The following is a 17,613-nucleotide window of genomic DNA, read 5'->3' on the forward strand; positions in this document are numbered from 1 at the left end:
TCAAACCGAGTCGGGATTTGGTCCTTGGTCGGCCGAAGCCCAATGCGGCCGGACGTGGTCTGCACGGGATGTATGTTGCTGACAGCTGCGACGACGACAGATACACCTGAGTTGATTTTGTCGTCGCGCTGCTCTGCTCGGACTTAATACACCAGGGACTTAGGGAAATAGCGGCGATAACTGTTGCCGTCTGCGGGAATGAGGCCGCTCGCTGGTGTCCCGACTAGTTATTGTACTCGTAGTGGGGGACGAGATCCGGATCGAGTTCATGAGGACGCACCAACGCGGACAAACTGGACTGGACGGGGCTGACACTGTCTGGGCCTCTCGTCTGTCCAAGACATGATGATGTATTCGTACTGTCGATACCTCATGGTCATGGACGTCACAATCTTCAGCTTCAGTGTCACGTCCGTCAAGCTCAAAGCCAACAAGAACTGCACAAATCAACAAGCACCAATGGACAGACTGCTCAAATCAAAAACTTTTTCTATTGCTAATTGTGTGGCCTGGCAAGCCTGATCTAATGCAGCCAGCGTAGACTTTTCCTCATCAAGTCTCGAGTGTTGTGTGTGCGTGCGTGCAAGAGAGCTCCGTGGAAGCCGTGCGGAATAAAACGCCTGGGAGATGCACATGTGCAAGTATCTTCCTTTTTGTCTTGCAAGTCAGATCATTCCCCTTCCCATTCATTTCCCGCCAGCCTCCCAAAAGCTCGCGATTGTTCGTGTCGATAAAGTCTATTTTGATCATCATGTCCCATAGGTCCGAAAGAGAGAGAGAGAGAACCCGCTGATAACTTTTGTAAGGTTGGAAAAAAGAATCTCGTCATGGGGTCAATGCCCGGTCGTGCAGCCTTGTTCTCCTGAAGAAGAGGCTTCACAAGAGTCTGTCTTCCATCCCATTTGGACCACTCTCTTTCGTTGTAAACCGACGCCGTGGTGTCTGTCGTTCATGCACACATCGTCTGTCCTCTGTTCACATGAGGAACCTGGACATGCTGGGGGTATCTGAAATCAATCGGAAAAGCCAACGCTATCTATCATGTATCATGCTGTGCCCGATAAAAGATTCGTCTCGGGAAAATTGCTCTGGGTCGTCATCAAAAGAGCAAGCTGGATGCAGGATTGCCTGCCGTTTGCTCTTCGACCACCCGATCACTCTTCCGAGAGTGCAAGTGCCGAAGGTGAAAAAAAAAACATGCAGAGAAAAGAGATGCAGGAAACTGTTCAAGAATGAATGAACGCCCCCGAACCATTTACCACCAAGATGATGGTCCGTTAGCACCGCCTGGGTTGCCATACGAGCCACCACCTCCGCTGCCACCTCCGTATCCGCTTCCATAGGCCCCGCCACCGGAACTGCCCCATGATGGAGCCCCACCGTAGTCTGTCGAGGGTGTTAGTATTCGGATCAAGGCAGGGGAAAGGGATGAGGACTTACTGCTACCGCCGCCGCCACCACCACTGTAGCCGCCAGAGCCGCCAAAGCCGCCGCCATATGAAGGAGCACCGCCCATACCGCCGCCCATACGACGCATGTCTCGAGTTGCAGAACCTCCACGGCCACCGCCACCACGGCCGCGACCACGGCCGCCGCCAAAGCCAGAGCTCTCGCGTGCGATGTTTTCCAAGAAGCTAGGAATCTCCTGGTGAGCCTCTTTGAGGAGTTCGATGAGCTCACGGACAATTCCGCGGTTGCCACGGTTGAAGAAAGCGGTTGCCAGACCGGTGTTTCCAGCACGACCAGTACGACCAATGCGATGGACGTAGTCGTCAATATCGGTAGGAAGATCGTAGTTGACGACGTGCATGACATGCGGAATATCCAAACCACGAGCAGCAACAGCGGTGGCCACCATGATTGGGCAGCGACCGTTGCGGAAAAATTCCAAGGCTCGCTCACGTTCGCGCTGAGTGCGGTCACCGTGGATAGCAGTAGCTGGGAAGCCTTGGTTGATCAAGAAGTCGGACAGAGTGTCGGCCATACGCTTGGTCTCGACGAAGATCAAGGTCAAGCCACCAGCGTGAGTGTGCAGGATGTCGAGCAAGACAGAGCGCTTGTCATTATCCTCAACATATTCAATCTTTTGGGTGATGTTCTCCGAGGTGGAACCAACGCGACCCACGGACAAAAACACATAGTCCTTCAGGAAATCACGTGCCAACAATTGGATGTCTCGTGGGAAAGTGGCTGAAAACATGAGTGTCTGACGGTTCTGGACGGTTGGCATGTCCTCGCCCTCGACGATTCGACGAATTTGGGGTTCAAAACCCATGTCCAGCATACGATCGGCTTCATCGAGAACCAGGTACTTGATGTTGGCCAGTGAGATACGACCTCGTTCTATGAGGTCGACCAAACGACCAGGGGTGGCAACCAACAGGTCGCAGCCTCGCTCAATGGATCGTAGTTGAGTACCAATGTCGGCACCTCCGTAGACAACGCATGGTCTGACCCAGGAGCGGTAGGCGAACTTGCGTGCTTCGTCGTAGATTTGGGAGACAAGTTCACGGGTGGGGGCAAGGATCAGTGATGTTGGAAATGCCTTTCTCTGGCGGAAACCACCTCCGGAGGTGGGAGCGTGAGACGGGCCGGTCTGGAAGGCTTGGGAGAGAATCGGGAACAAGAAACCGCCGGTCTTGCCAGAGCCAGTCTGGGCACAAGCCATGAGATCTCGTCCACCCATAACGATGGGGATAGAGTACTTCTGGACAGGTGTAGGAGTTGTGTAGCGTGCAAGCTTGATGTTGCTGATCAGGTGATCGTCAAGTGGAGGATTGGTGAAAGTGTTGACAGGTTCTGGTACGTCGTGGCCACTGGCTTCGACAGGAATGTCGTCGTAGTTGGCGAAATTGATGCCAGTGTGGGCCTTGGTCGGGTCATTTGGAACGCCGAACAATTCGCGCTCGACCTTTGGGTTGGCAGGGCCTGGGATGTGTTGACCGTCTCGCCATTGTCCATCTCCAGAGCCACGAGCAGAGCCGCCGCCATGGCCTCCATGACTTCCGCCACCTGAACCACCTCCGGGAGCACCGTAGGCATTAGGGTTGAATGGGCGCGCACCGTGTCCTGCCCAGCCGTTGGAAGAAGGTGCAGGCTTGAAATCTTGAGCATTTGCCCATCCGCCACCAGAGGCGTTGGCATTTGCATTGGCGCTGGCGTTGTTGTTGCTTGCCCATGCACTGCCGTTCAAGCCGGGGCCTGCAGCGGCAGCTGGCGCTGGACCAGCACCAGCACCATCCACGTTCATCACTGGGGGACCGCGGGAAGCCTGTCCACGCAGATGAGGAGGGATGTAGGTACGACCGCCGGGCATGGAACCGGCCGGAGCGTGTTTCGACTCATTCAGAGTGAGACCGTTCATGTTCAACGAGTCGGCCATCTTGAAATTTCAAATGTGATGGTTTTTGAAGGTTGCTGGAAATGAATATGGGTTAGTGACAGTTCGAGATAAAATACTCTGTGTGATGAAGGTTGAGGATTCTGGAAAATTCCAACAACCGCTTGAAGTGCTCAGGCTCAGGAGAATTGTGATTCGTTTCAAGCGCTGACTAACTGGAAAGGCAGTTGTTGCAGATGTGGCCAAATACTCACAAATTGATGGGTGTGAATGAAGGCTGTGGTTAATGTTTCTGCTCACGAGGAAGGACAGTGAAGGAGCCAGAGGCTGAAATTGTGAGACGAGGATGGCGTCTAATCGGTGAGAAGATGTGATAATAGTTGTGTCAGAAGCTTTCGTGTTCGCAGATAGAAGAGAGACGCAAGAACGCCTCTCCAAGTCTATCTGAAAGGAAAACGAAAGGCAGGAACAAGAAGGACAATGATGGTTGTCAGTAGGGGTGAGATGTGAGTGTTTGAGGCGAGGTGATTAAGAGGATAAAAAGTCATTGGGAAAAAGGCGCAGGCAGGACTTTTTTCTGGGCGTGAATGCTGTTGGGCGGCGAATTGCTGGAGTCGATACAATGTTAGGGCAGCATGAGAACTGGCGCGGTAGATTTGCCCAATGGACTCGGGAACACGGTGCGCCGAGTACCCGTACAGTCCACCGTAGCCCCTTGCCGCTATACCGTACCAGGACGCACTATCATTAGCCATTGATTTTTAATGAAGCAATCGTACTCCAGAGTGGCGATAGCATCATACCAGTACTCGGACACGTACTTCCAGTCCAGGTGGATGTCTAGAATCACTTTCCTTCTCCATTTACAACGGGGCATTTTCATTTTTTACAAAATCTTGTGTGTCGGTATCCCGACGGTGTACATGCAGGCTTTCAAACTCTGGGGAGAACCGCGGAGTCCACCATAGTTATTCGTCCTTCAACTAAACCATGCTTTTCTCGTCGGATTTGCCAGAATCGAGATAAGACTTCTGCGATTGATGTCTTCTCGCAAAGTACAAGGCAACTGCTACCAACATGAAGAAGCATACGACCTTCTGGACGTATGGTTGAGCGATCATCATCTCGGCTGAGCTGAACGCATCTGATTCTTCCTTCGTCTGTTCTGTGGGGATTTCTATGTCGACTTCAGGGACCTTGGCCCCTGTACCCGCAGTGATTTCTTCGTCGTCCATGAGCTCTGTCACAACATCTCAGTAAGCGGTCTGGACACAGCGAGGTGGAGAGCAGTACCGGCCCTCACTGTTCAAAGTTCGGCATGAATACCTTCCGCGGGAACCTCGATCTCTCCGCTCTTCACAATCTTGACCGCCTTGCTGGGCCGATCTTGTGCGCCCTTGGCGACATTCTGAATCTTGTCCACGATGTCGTAGCCTTCGAGAACTTCTCCGAAGACGACGTGACGGCCGTCGAGCCAGCTAGGGTTCATCAGTCACACGAACGGTGCAGACGTTCCAAGAGAGACTGCTCACCTCGTAATTGCCGTGGTGATGAAGAATTGGGAACCATTGGTGTTCTTTCCAGCGTTCGCCATGCTCAACAAGCCCTTTTTGCTGTGCTTCAACTTGAAGTTCTCGTCTTCAAACTTGTCTCCGTAGATCGACTTGCCGCCAGTACCGTCTCCTCTTGTGAAATCACCACCCTGGATCATAAAATCCTTGATGACACGATGGAAAGTCGAGCCTTCATAGCCGTAGCCCTTCTCGCCGGTGGCTAAGGCACGGAAGTTTTCGGCGGTCTACGGTGATGGAAGGTCAGACATGCAGTACGGTAAGGTAGCAGGGGACACACGTACCTTGGGTACCGTCTTTCCGTAGAGGCCCAGAACAATCCGACCCAGGGGCTCATCTCCATGCTCGATGTCAAAGAAGACCTTGTGGGTGATTTTGGGTCCTTTGGCCGCTTCCGCAGTCTGTCCCATGAAAAGGAAAGTGGCGGTCAAAATGACCATAAGCGAGATGACGACTCGCTGGATGTTAGCCATGTCGAAGAACATTGGTGTACGAATGGTGTAGGCAATGAAGAAGTTCCAGGAGAGCCTAGAGGGAGCAAGCTGCGAAGGACACCTGTTTGATGACCCCTACCAGCACAGGTCTAAGGGGTCTGGCACATGCTAAAAGCGGCGTCGCGTATGGGGTGCAGCCGCTCCCCAGCGCGCGAAATTCTTTCCATGGGACGGGATATCATACCTAGGACTGTCCAGTGTCGAAGTGATACTCAACTCTTAGTGGGCAGCGAGGAGGGCAGGAGTCATGGTGAGTTTCTGTACTGGCCAACTGTCCACGGTACCTGGGCTAACTTTGAGGAGGTCTTCATCCTAGGAGTCAATTTCCCCGAGCATCGCTTCTTGAAGGTTTGTCCGGAGCACCATGAGAAGAGCCTGAGGGTTTTCACCAGCTGACGTTATATTTGTGCAGCGTGCTCTCGAAAAGTTCTTCGGAGTCGGAGCTCACACTCGTGCTCGAATCATGTCGAAATTTTATCTACACGATACGATCAGAGTCGGAGAGCTATCCCAGAACCAGGTCCTCGATCTCACAGCCCATCTCGACTCCATGAAAATCGAGAACCATCTGCGAAGACAAATAAACCAAGATATCCAGCGACTAAGAGATACAGGCACATACAGAGGAAGACGGCATGCCATGAACCTGCCTGTCCGTGGTCAAAACACACGAAGTCAGATCAAGAATGCCCGGTTCTTCAACAGGGTGGAAAGGCATTAAGAAGTCCGGATCGGCCATTACCCATCCACTCTATCGCGGCTATTATTGCAACATCAAACAAGTTCCTGTCCGAAGCATGGCTACATGGCGGCGCTGCACCTCCATGAAATGTAGCCGACCTGAGCATTGACGGACGAGGCTATAGAAGGACAACATCCTTTACTTAGAAAGAGGCGGCTATGCGAAGTTGTCTTTCCATGGGCTGTCTGCAATGAGCAGCAGCTACTTGACGAATCTATGTCAGATCCTCCAACTTTCTCATCCGCAGTTGATGACCCTTTCTCACGTCTATAAACTGGTGGTAACAGTCATGCTGTTGCTGTGTACAAGAAGCGTCGGCGGCAACCCGCCTACCAAGACTTCTAGATTGCTGATGTATCCAAGACTGTCAGCTTCACTCTTGTATGTACCGTCGACTGGAGCTGGGAGTGTTGTAAATATCACTGCAGTATCTTCGCTATTCTGCGATATCAATTCATTCAATATCAAGTGTTGTGCCCGGCTCGGAAGGTCGTTAAAGGATAATGGAATAGAGGCAGCCGAAGGAAAGCCTGCTGGAGTGCGGGATCGCGTACCGTCTTCTGTGGTTCGCTGATAGATTGAGCGACCCGTACCAGGGTCAACTTCATCCACCGTCTGCCGTCGAGGATGAGGTTCATCAGCAAACATGATGGACGGCCCAACTCCCTCCTCGCCTGCCAACCGCGTCTCTGGCAGAGGGGAGGATGTGAAAGTTGGGGATCCGGGGCGTTTTGAACTGGAAACTTTTAGAGCTTCTGTAGACATGTGTGTGGCGGCTGAGCTGCCTGTGATGGCCGCATTGCGCTCGCGGGAGTCTTCATTCGTGCCACCCACAAGGTCCCCATGTAGAGGCTGCTTTTGAGATGACGAAGATGCTGATTCAGACGCACCTTGTTGCTTGGATTGCTTGTTTTTCTTCCTGGATCTTTTGGAACTCGCAAGGCTGCTCTTTTTCGAAGAACTTTTAGTTTTGCTTGAAGTTCTCAAATCTGCGGAATCCGTCTCGTGAAGCAGCAGCTCATCCTCGGAGGAGCTAGGTGAGGAAGCCTCATAGTCGGCTCCATCGTCGTATTCATCGTCATCGTCATCATCACTATCATCCCTCTCCTCTTCCTCTTCCTCTTCCTCACTCAAAGGGCCTGAATCTTCTGAGTCGCTAGGGTGAGAAGCATGCCGGCTAAGCATGTCGTCGTCTAAGCGTGAAGTCCTCATAGAGAGGCTGACTCCAAGGTTGGACAAATTTCCAAACGAAGACTTCCTTGTGGGTCGATTGAGGAGCTTCCGTAAACCTTCAAACCGGACAACGGAAGCTTCCCTTCTCCCTTGGAATGAAGAACTTGGCCATTCAACGTCCTCCGTCATTGAGAGCACATCAGCAGCACTTACATCGCCGGACTGGGAGTGACCGCGAAGTGTCTGGAGATCACGCCACCATGCCTCATCTTCCAACACCTTATCAGCTTGATCACGAGTTTCATCGTCCACCTCCTGGCCATTCACGATGAAATTATAAGACTTCACACTACCACAAGCTAACCAGAAGACGAGCACCTCGGCTTCAATGCGAAGATTCTCAAGCAGAGAGGTAACGCGCGACCGCTCGTCTTCCACGTCAGATTCGTACTCGACGAAAACCGCAACTCGGAGTTTGAATGCTCGCTTCCACGATTGCACCGTATGGAGAATACAGCCAAGTTGGAGAATAAGTGTATAGGTGTCAAAGTTGGTTGTGAGGACGTTGCGAGCTTCGCCGTCCGCCTCGGAGGTAATCTCAGCCGACATTTGAATCGGCCAAAGGTCGATATATTTTTTCGTAATGCTTTCTTGAGCTTTTGGCAACTCCAGCTCTCCGAAGCCAACGGCTATGGCAACATTTGTCTTGAGCTTCAATATCATATCTTCTAGCACCATCACATAGCTCTGGACATCAGTCCGTTTCTCGATATAGCAAGAATCGGTGGGAAGCTCTCCTCTCATCACGCTCTTGCTCGTCCGTCGCTTTTTCAAGGTACTGTGCTTTCTCTCGGGAGGAGGGCTGGGAACATCTACCAATGGCTGTTCTGCGCGGAATTGTTGTATATTATAGAAGCCGAAAATGACAATGTTGGGCCGCATGCCCCCGAGCCCCGCGGACAGGAAAATGTTCCTTGCTCCCCACTCGATAGAAGGCGAGATGGCGACGTTGACAAATGCTTTGATCTTGGAAAAGTCGATGAATTTGTTCCAGGCAGCCTGTTGGCGTCGAGCTTCAGGTACAGAGTCGCCAAAGTTCTGAGTGACGATGACATGTCCAATGATGAACAGCGCCCCCTTTTTCAAGGAATTGCAAAATTGAATGAGCTTGTAACCTCTTCTCGGGTCGTTCACGAACAGGAGCACCTGAGGGCGCCAAAATTTGACATGCTCGGACTTCAAGCGCAACAAATACTTTCTCACCTGATGGTAGATGAGTACTTCGGAAATTGAGCCCCAGGGTTTTGGTATTGTGGTATAATGGATTATCACAATCAGGACCAGGAGGATGGCGATCGACCCTGAAGCAGAGAGACCATCGACAAAAAACATGCTGGCAACGCACAGGACAGCGCCTGCTGCAGCCGTCCACCAGCTGAAGTAGTGGAAAGAGGGTCGGAAGTTTGGAGCCGAACCAATTCTTAGGAGGAAGGTGGCAACATTAAGAGCAAAGAATGTCCTGAAAGCGGTCAGCCGTGGTTCAGAATGATGTGCAGAAAACTCACATCAGATAAGTCATGGTGATTAAGGATGCAATCCTGTTGATATCGAGGAGAAGTGTAAGTTGTGCCACTAGAAAGGTGACACAAATAGCAAGGACAGGTTCGTCTGACTTCCGACTCCCCTGACCAAAGATCGCAAGGCCTGGAAAGACACTGTCACGAGCAATGGCCTGAAGTTGTTTGGCTGGACCGATGATGCCCATCAGGACGCTGAAAAAGGTTGTCGCAATTTCCCCCACCAGAATCAGGGAACCGGATACGTTCGTGTCTTGGACCACGTTCACATTCCTGTAAAATGATTCTCGCGTGACACTTGCTGCCAATGCAATGATGACTGAGGTGTACGAGACGAATGTCAGAGCAAGTCCGGCTAAGGTGCCGCGTGGAATAGACTTGCTGGGGTTCTTCAAATCACCGGACATGCTGGCTCCAGCTAGTATGCCTCCTGTAGCAGGGAAGAGAATGCCGAAGAGGTCCTGGTAGTTCTCCTTGCCATGTAGCTGACTTCCTGCAGCGTCTTTGGTGAACTTCGGCAGTAGATTTTCTTTCAGAGTCTCGATGCTGAATCCGGTAAAGTGGGTAAAGTGATTCTTGCCATAGAATGGTTTCACTATGACGGCCGATAGTGGGATGCTGAATGTGGCCAGCAAGAGAACAAACAGAAGGGCATTGCTTGCACGAGCGAATATGGAGCTCCCTGCAAGGCAAATGGCGACGCAAATCACCACAACCGCCGTGCTGAACAGGTACTGCCACCAAGGACCCTCAGGAATAGTATTTGTCCAATCTCCAGATTTGGAACCAAAGACATAATAAAGACAGTCGATGAGACCGGCCGCATTCATGCCAGTATTGAACACGAATCCCAGGTAGGAGACGAGTCCAATGGCTCCACCAAACTCGGGGCCCAAGGATCTTGAGATCAAGTAGTAAGCACCACCGCCACGAACAATACCGTTGGAGGCCACCGCAGAGATGGACATGGTCGTCAGGAGATTGATCAGGTAAGCCACGGTCAACATGCCCAGCATACCGACGACTCCGCTTTGGCCGAGGATGAAACCAAATCGGATGAACATGAGGATGCTCAGTACATTCAGACTTGTAGGGACAAACACTCCCGAGAATGTGCCCAGTTTGTCTGTCCCACCATTCGTCCTTGGAGCCACCGGGACTTGGTTGAATGTGAAATTCTCGGGTTTGGTGCTTGCGGAATGCATCGATCCAGTCAAGGTATCATGGGGCATAGAGGCTGCGAAATCGGCTTGCCCATTGGCCTGATCACGTTCTGGCACGTTGTGAACATGACTGAATGTCCCATATGCGCCAGTCGACGAGGCTGTCTGGGGACGGGAGACAGAGGGACTAGAGACCCCGGACGGAATGGGTATTGGCCTTGAAGAGTCGGGGACAGCGTCACCATGCTCGTGCGATGCTTGATTTTGTGAGTCTAACAAAGCCGGAAACGAGGACCTTCGCAACAGCTGAGCAGCGTCATCAGTGGCAGTCCTTGTCGAGAATGTCGGACGACTTCGTGGGAGAGTGCCTCGTCCCAGCATCGGCCATTCCTTTCCTCCTGTGCCAGCCATGATTCCTGTAGAAGCCTCTTTGGAAACGCCAGTCCATCATCAATACATCACTCGACGGCTGAGAAGATCGTTGAGCATGTTGAGCATGACGAGACCGGCGGATGAGGTATGGTCGTTCAGTGATTCGATGCCGGCGTTTGCAATTGAGATCTACACGCGGAGTCTTATCGATGTCTGTATCGCGTGGAGACAGGGAGATGCAGTGGCTTGAGCCCTTTCGTGACGGCCCGTCGACGGTGCTACGAGGTGGTCGTCGCCTTACAAGGTGTTGGGGCCTCGGGTGGAATTTATTACGAGATGTGACGTGTGGAATGAGACGAGGCAACTTGAGGGACTCAAACTCTGGGATGAAATTTTCTGGTCTGTCCAAGGCGATTGGGCGCGTTCGCCGCGAACTTTGGCTGTGTGGCGTCCGAGAGACTTGCGAGTCTGAAGTGTCCGTCTCGTTGTACGAGTTCACTTGTCACTTGTCGCCAGGTAAGGGTACCTAGGTACAGGTAGGTAGGAGGCCGAGGCAGTACATCTGTAGTAGGTAGAGGAGTCTTCGCGTGACAGGACTCTGCTGAGACATCCCACGTCCCTGGTCTCGCATTCTGCGCGCATGGCTCCATGTGGTGCAAACAATCGAGCACTGGTAATTGTAAGCGGCGAAGCCCGAGCCACCGTCGCCAATGACCTCGCCGACTTTCTTTGTCCATCTCGCTCGTACTCTGCACTCCATATCCCATACTTTGCGGGCCACTGTACTGCGCTTTGGTATTCCTTATTCTATCTCACTCGTTTATATGCCGCATCTACTCGCACCCAGCCTGACCGTCTGCTGCATCTCTGCTCCTTGATCTATGCCTCTCATACCGCTGGCCTACCATCTCTTGTGAATATGGGCTCGCCAACACCCAAACCTCTAGACATCCGGGCTCGACGTAGCCCTTCTACCACATCTGCCGCAGCCTCTCCCAATCTCTCTACGCACTCCAGACATGCCTCGATGGCCCGGCTCTCCTCTCCTGTCCCGTCTCATCGTCTCAATACTCCGCCAGTTGGCCAGGTTCCGACCCCCCAGCAGATGGCTGCCGACAAGCTTGACAACGCTTTGCCCAAGCTCGACAATGCCGGCTCGTTTCCTGGTCCCGGACAGTCTGCACTCTCGACCGCACTAGCGTCTTCTCTTCAAACACCTCCTCGCATTCAGACACCCCACATTGACGAGCAACCTCCGAGACCATCTGGATCTGGCGCGGCCGCGGCGTCGGGCAGCCATGACCGAGTACCGAGAAGTAATTATGGTTCGTTCATCGACGGAAGGGATATGGCTGGGAGCCCGGCTCCGACCGAAAATGCAGAAGTGGTGAAGAGGCATCTTGTGCAGCCAGATCAAGGTTCGAACAGGTACAAGGGCTCTCTACGTTTGGATCTGAATGAGCCGGGAGCGGGCTTGGACGAGGAAGAATTCTCTAGTCTGCGGCTACAAGGTGGCGATATTACACGGGCGGTCTACCGATGGGCTGAAGAACAAGAAGACAGTCAACTTGGTCGTGGAAAGAGGAGCAAGAGTTTCAGCTACGCCAGGCCGGAGCCCGAGAGTGAAATATTGGATATTCAAAATATCAAAGTACCCGGCGGGTTCCGCAGACACTTTCTCCGCCAGGCGGCCGAGAGCCCTGAGTCTTCAAATCGGGTCATGGACGTTGACGGTTCGGCGGACGATCGGGGCAGAACCCAAGCAAATGGGAAATCCAAGGCCAAACCCCAGCTATTTACCAACAACTTTCTCGAATTTCTCACCCTGTATGGACATTTCGCCGGTGAAGAACTCGAGGAGGACGACGAAGTATTGGAACCTGACGAATACTTTTCTTCTGATGCTTGGGAGGAGGGCAGCGATCGAGAACCTGGCGAGGACAGCGCTTTGCTTACCCCTGGAACCCCTGGCCGGCGGAGGAGGAAACATAAAGAACGAAAGACAGGAGGCACCAACAGCAGCTTCAACGCTGCATTGCTCCTGTTGAAGTCCTTCGTCGGCACAGGAGTTCTCTTCCTTCCCCGAGCCTTTCTCAATGGTGGCATGTTATTCTCGTCCCTAGTCTTGCTGGGAGTTGCACTCCTCAGCTTTCACTGTTTCATTCTTCTGGTCAACACGCGCAACGTTGTTGAAGCGTCTTTTGGCGACATCGGAGGTGTGTTGTATGGCAAATGGATGAGAGCGTTGATTTTGTTTTCTATTGTCATCAGTCAGCTCGGCTTTGTGTCGGCCTACACGGTCTTCACGTCTGAAAACTTGCAGGCTTTTGTCCTGGCAGTCTCGAAGTGCAAAAGCTTCATCGACATCAAGTTCATGATCCTCATGCAACTGATCATCTTCCTCCCCTTCAGCTTGATTCGGGAGATTGGCAAGCTCGGCTTCACAGCTCTCATCGCCGACGCATTTATTCTGCTGGGACTGGTTTACTTGTATTACTACGACATTGCAACCATTGTCTTCAACCGCGGCGTCTCCGACATCACCCAGTTCAATCCTTCCACCTGGACCCTGTTTATCGGGACAGCGATCTTCACCTTTGAAGGGGTTGGGCTCATCATCCCGATCCAGGAATCGATGAAGAAGCCGCACAAGTTCCCCGAAGTTCTTGGGATCGTCATGGTCATCATCACGGTCCTCTTCACCTCGATCGGCGCGCTGTCGTATGCTGCGTACGGATCAAAGACCAAGACGGTCGTCATCCTCAACCTGCCTCAGGACAGCAAGATGGTGAACGTGGTGCAGTTCCTGTACTCGCTCGCCATCCTGCTCAGCACGCCGCTCCAGCTCTTCCCGGCCATCCGTATCATGGAAAACGAGCTGTTCACGCGGTCGGGCAAGTACAATCCGTACATCAAGTGGCAGAAGAACATTTTCCGCTTCTTCCTCGTCTGCGTCTGCTCGCTGGTCGCCTGGGGCGGGGCGGGCGACTTGGACAAATTCGTCGCGCTCGTCGGCAGCTTTGCCTGCATCCCGCTCGTCTACATATACCCTCCCATGCTCCATCTGAAGGCCGTGGCCAAGCGCCCGTGGCAACGGGGGCTGGATTACGCCGTTTGCATTTTCGGGGTTGCCGGCTGCGTCTATACCACTGTACTCACCGTACAGCAGTGGGCAGGTGGTGGGGGTTCAGCCAAAACACCCGGGTATTGTGATTCTTGAACCCACCCGAAGGAGGGGGTGGGGGAGACTCAGGAGCAGGACAAGCCCAGGACAGGAGAAGATATAAGTATTATTATTAATTATTTTTTCTTTGACCGAGAATAAGAATGAGAGTAAGAATCAACCAGAGGGAGAAAGTTAGAAGAAGAAGAAGAAGAAAACCTCATCGGCGCTCTTTGTGTAAACGATATACCCAAGCTGTGATTGATGTATAGAGAATAAATACCAATAACGGTGCGATTTAACTTGTTCTGGCACCTCCATACGCACACATACCTGTAGATACCTGTAGGATGTGTACCTGCCTGCCTATTCCGTACGCTGGTTAGCTGATCATGTGTACGTACGTACATCGTGGACGCCTTAGGTGTCGGGTACTAATTTACTGTTTTAATGTGTACCTAGAGGAGGCAGGAGGAGGAGGAGGAGGAGGAGGTACTTTTTGCTTTTACACGGAGCGCACCCCTGACAACGCAAGTACTCGGGGTCCATGTTCACCGCAGGCGAACAGCCTCACTCGTACAGTAAGTAGTAAGTAAGAAGTTCAGCAGCATTCCGTGCTCAAGACATGGAGGTCTTCTCAGGCAGGTTGAGATGTAAGATATATATATAGAGGTACATATTGGGTGCAATGTATACAAATAACATGGGCACGAACTAAGCCCTCAAAATGACCTGCTGGAGCGGCGATTCGAAATTGATTGATTTAATTGTCCGAAAGAAGCATAGGGAACAACTGCGGTGCGCCGGCCCCTGCCGACTTTGCTTTCTTTCTGTTGTTGTTGTTCTTGCCCCCGTCAGTCGAAGGTGGAGGTTGTGCAGCGGCAGGGGCAGGAGGAAGACATCCATAAGTCCAGTCGGCGCCGACCCGGGCGTGGCCAAAGGTCCGCTTCGACTCGTCCACCTCCATCATGTCAAGTGCCACCTTCATCCGCTCCGGCATGAACGGCTGCAGCAGGATTGCGACGATGCGGATCGCCTCGGCGCTCATGTACACGCCGTAATGCGCCAGCTGTCGCTCCCCGGGGTCGGTCGTGTTCATGCGTCCCCATAGTGCGGCGTTGTGGAAGAACTTGTTCGTGGTCCTGATCAGCTCGACGATGTGGTGCGCCGCGGTTCGAGGGTTTGGCTCTTTCATCGCTCTGTCTGTCCGTTCTTGTATCACTGTTAACTGCTTACGTAGGCCCTGAATACTTTCGTGCAACGCTTCCAGGTCTGCATTTACATTCGCGTTTGCGTTGTTGGGATCGCTGCTAGGAGTAGCAGTAGTAGCGGCAGTCGTGGTGGTGGTAGCCGTGTCGTCGTCATTGCCATTGCCGTTGGACAGGAATTCTGTTGTTGATGTTGATGATGATAATGATGATAATGATGATAATGATGATGATGAAAAGATGCTGCTGGTGTCGCTGTTGTTCGCTTCTTGTGCAACCAGTCTGACGGATTCTCGAACATTGAATTGTTTGCTCTTAAACACCCGCTGCAGCAAATTTCCAAATCCGTCTTTCAGAACATGGTTATATGTCCCCGCGACTCGCGAATTCTCGTACATGGCATCGTCGACTATGCCGCCGTGGTACGCCATGTAGAATCGAATCGTGTCAACGCCGTACCTGTCCATGGCGAGAAACGGATTCACGCCGTTTCCCGATGATTTGGACATTTTCTCGTTGTTCATGGTCCAATGGGCGTGCGACAGGAACTTGTCGGTCACGGGAAGCTTCAGGGCCATCAGGAATGCAGGCCAGTAGATGGTGTGGAATCGAATAATGTCCTTGCCAATCACCTGGCAGTCCGGCGGCCATATCGAATCGGCCTTGTTGAACCTGCCGACCGGGTAGCCCGTCATGGTCAGGTAGTTCAGGAGGGCGTCTAGCCAGACGTAGATTGTCTGGCTGTCATCGCCTGGCACGCGAATGCCCCAAGACAGCCGAGACGAGGGTCTCGATATGGAGAGGTCGGTGAGTCCATTCTCGATCTCATTCTTCACGAACGCCATGCGTTGCTTTGGGACGATCGCGGTCGGATTCTTCGTGTAGTGCTCGAGCAGGGGTTCTCGAAACGCGGACAGTCTGAAGTGGTAGTTTGTCTCCGAAGTCCATTCGACCTCTTTGCCGGTCTCGATCGACACGATCTTGGTGTCGCCGGTCGACGGGTCGAGGATCCTCTGGACCTGCGTTTCGGGATAAAAGGTCTCGTCGCTCACGCAGTACCAGCCCTCGTGACTCGCCTCGTAGATGTAGCCCCCATGGTTGAGCTCGTTCCAGACGTACTCGACCACCTCTTTATGATCCGCGTCCGTGGTCCGGATAAACCGGTCGTAGCTGATGTTGGCGGCGTCGCAGAGTGCCTTGAACTGCTCTGCGTGACGATCGCAGAAGAGCTTCACGTCCGTGTTCGCCCTTTGCGCCGCTTTCTGTATCTTCATGCCATGTTCATCAGTGCCCGTCAGGAGCGTGGCTTTTTCGTCGCCGCACAGTTTCGCCCATCGTTTTAGTACGTCGGTGAGGACGAGAGTGTACAAGTGGCCGACGTGAGGCGCTATGGACAAGAATGTTTGGTTAGCTCTAGTATAGTACGACCAAGAGCAAGAGCTCGAGAGTTCTCCTGGGCGGCGGTGCGGTGCTTACCTGAATTGACGTAGAAGATGGGCGAAGTCACATAGTATGGCTTTTTCCTCCTCTCGGTGCTGCTGTCCGACAGAGGCTCAAGCTCAGAGGCTGTTGCGAAAGCGCGTCGCGGGAATGATGACCGATTCACCGCGAACGAGGATTGGTATTTGCACCGTGCAGAAGCTCGACATTGGAGGAAGAAACTCCGAGCACGGTGTTCAAGGGCGAGCATAGTTCTGCCGTTGTCCAATAGTGCCAATATTGACAATATCAGTCCGCAGTCTCCATACAGGGTGCTTGAGTGGTTTTCGTTTCTTGTGAGCTCCAGAAAAGAAAATATTGCCCCGCTTGGGCTTCGGGGATCGAGCTGCAAGGCTGGTGAGGCTGAGGCTGAGGCTGAGGCTGCTCGACAGTCCAGGAATTCTGCGTACAAGGCTGAGTCTCTCTCGCACACTCGGCCAACTGGCAAGGCCGCTCAAATCCTCACGGTTATCCTTACTCCCTACGAAGTTCTACTGAAGGCAATACCAATTCAAGTATAATACTTTGATTCCGATCAGCCCCTACAAGTGCAATTCATCGAAATCTCTCATATAAGAGTGACCGCAGACTCCATAACCATCAATCCGTCTGTGTTTGGATCTGCATATTCGCCTTGACTCGTTCAACAAGCTGAACCCTCGTCATGTTCTTCGTATCTGGCTCCAAATTCCGCTGGCAGACAGTAAGGTAAGAAGGGTATGCCTTGAGGCGGGAGTGGTCGTAGCGATGACTGTCTAGCTGAGACTTACCAGCTTCAACCAACGTCTGAGCTCGGTCTCTGTCCAGTACTCTGGATCTAAAAAGTCCACAAGTGTGTTTGTTAGTTATCTTGTCTTGTCTATTCTGTGTAAAGGAAGACTGTGTCGCTGTACATCTGCACCACACTCTTTGCTAGTTCAGGTAGGCATGTACTGGACCAGGTACATAGGGTGCTTGGAACACTGAAGGGTAAACAAACGGACCGCCTTTAGGATCTCGCTCGGCAGGGAACAATTCACCACCCCATAGATTCCACAGGGATGCGATGGTGACGAGGCCAGCGAAGCCTGCAAATAGTTGGTACAAGTCAGGCATGGCGCAAAGAAAATGGTTGGAACGTCAACAGAAGTATTGAGACGCCAGTAGTATTGAGCTATCGGAAGAATGGTGGTCGTGGGGGTGGCGGTTGAGGAGTAAACATACCAAAGAACAATCGCTAGGAGAAAGGACAAAAGAGTCAGTATCCGTATGTATAAATAGATGCTAAACTGGACCGAAATAACAAGTTGAAGGAAAAGGGGTTACCGAGTAGGTGAGTTGACTCACGCGAG

The 17,613-nt window shown here is 52.4% G+C and overlaps 8 protein-coding genes across 8 annotated transcripts; 2 read left to right on the forward strand and 6 right to left on the reverse strand.

The window, feature by feature from the left end:
• Nucleotides 1–1,255: 1,255 nt before the first annotated feature.
• On the reverse strand, nt 1,256–3,382 carry PV08_05069 (ATP-dependent RNA helicase ded1; the record flags this gene model as incomplete). Its single annotated transcript, XM_016379413.1, has 2 exons — nt 1,256–1,386; nt 1,441–3,382. 2 exons carry the CDS (start codon nt 3,380–3,382, stop codon nt 1,256–1,258), a joined length of 2,073 nt encoding a protein of 690 aa, XP_016238090.1.
• Nucleotides 3,383–4,323: 941 nt separating this feature from the next.
• PV08_05070 (uncharacterized protein) lies at nt 4,324–4,575 on the reverse strand (the record flags this gene model as incomplete). Its single annotated transcript, XM_016379414.1, has 1 exon — nt 4,324–4,575. The coding sequence occupies one exon, from the start codon at nt 4,573–4,575 to the stop codon at nt 4,324–4,326; it is 252 nt and encodes an 83-aa protein (XP_016238091.1).
• Nucleotides 4,576–4,646: 71 nt separating this feature from the next.
• On the reverse strand, nt 4,647–5,384 carry PV08_05071 (peptidyl-prolyl cis-trans isomerase B; the record flags this gene model as incomplete). Its single annotated transcript, XM_016379415.1, has 3 exons — nt 4,647–4,818; nt 4,873–5,138; nt 5,196–5,384. 3 exons carry the CDS (start codon nt 5,382–5,384, stop codon nt 4,647–4,649), a joined length of 627 nt encoding a protein of 208 aa, XP_016238092.1.
• Nucleotides 5,385–5,868: 484 nt separating this feature from the next.
• On the forward strand, nt 5,869–6,126 carry PV08_05072 (uncharacterized protein; the record flags this gene model as incomplete). The annotated part of the gene is made up of 1 exon (XM_016379416.1): nt 5,869–6,126. The coding sequence occupies one exon, from the start codon at nt 5,869–5,871 to the stop codon at nt 6,124–6,126; it is 258 nt and encodes an 85-aa protein (XP_016238093.1).
• A 288-nt stretch (nt 6,127–6,414) lies between these two features.
• Nucleotides 6,415–10,471, reverse strand: PV08_05073 (uncharacterized protein; the record flags this gene model as incomplete). Its single annotated transcript, XM_016379417.1, has 2 exons — nt 6,415–8,839; nt 8,886–10,471. 2 exons carry the CDS (start codon nt 10,469–10,471, stop codon nt 6,415–6,417), a joined length of 4,011 nt encoding a protein of 1,336 aa, XP_016238094.1.
• An 880-nt stretch (nt 10,472–11,351) lies between these two features.
• Nucleotides 11,352–13,652, forward strand: PV08_05074 (uncharacterized protein; the record flags this gene model as incomplete). Its single annotated transcript, XM_016379418.1, has 1 exon — nt 11,352–13,652. One exon carries the CDS (start codon nt 11,352–11,354, stop codon nt 13,650–13,652), a length of 2,301 nt encoding a protein of 766 aa, XP_016238095.1.
• A 706-nt stretch (nt 13,653–14,358) lies between these two features.
• On the reverse strand, nt 14,359–16,493 carry PV08_05075 (methionine-tRNA ligase; the record flags this gene model as incomplete). The annotated part of the gene is made up of 2 exons (XM_016379419.1): nt 14,359–16,190; nt 16,280–16,493. The coding sequence occupies 2 exons, from the start codon at nt 16,491–16,493 to the stop codon at nt 14,359–14,361; spliced, it is 2,046 nt and encodes a 681-aa protein (XP_016238096.1).
• A 701-nt stretch (nt 16,494–17,194) lies between these two features.
• PV08_05076 (uncharacterized protein) lies at nt 17,195–17,377 on the reverse strand (the record flags this gene model as incomplete). The annotated part of the gene is made up of 1 exon (XM_016379420.1): nt 17,195–17,377. The coding sequence occupies one exon, from the start codon at nt 17,375–17,377 to the stop codon at nt 17,195–17,197; it is 183 nt and encodes a 60-aa protein (XP_016238097.1).
• Between the last annotated feature and the right edge of the window lie 236 nt (nt 17,378–17,613).

Source organism: Exophiala spinifera, assembly GCF_000836115.1.
Source record: "Exophiala spinifera strain CBS 89968 unplaced genomic scaffold supercont1.3, whole genome shotgun sequence".
NCBI lineage: Eukaryota > Fungi > Ascomycota > Eurotiomycetes > Chaetothyriales > Herpotrichiellaceae > Exophiala > Exophiala spinifera.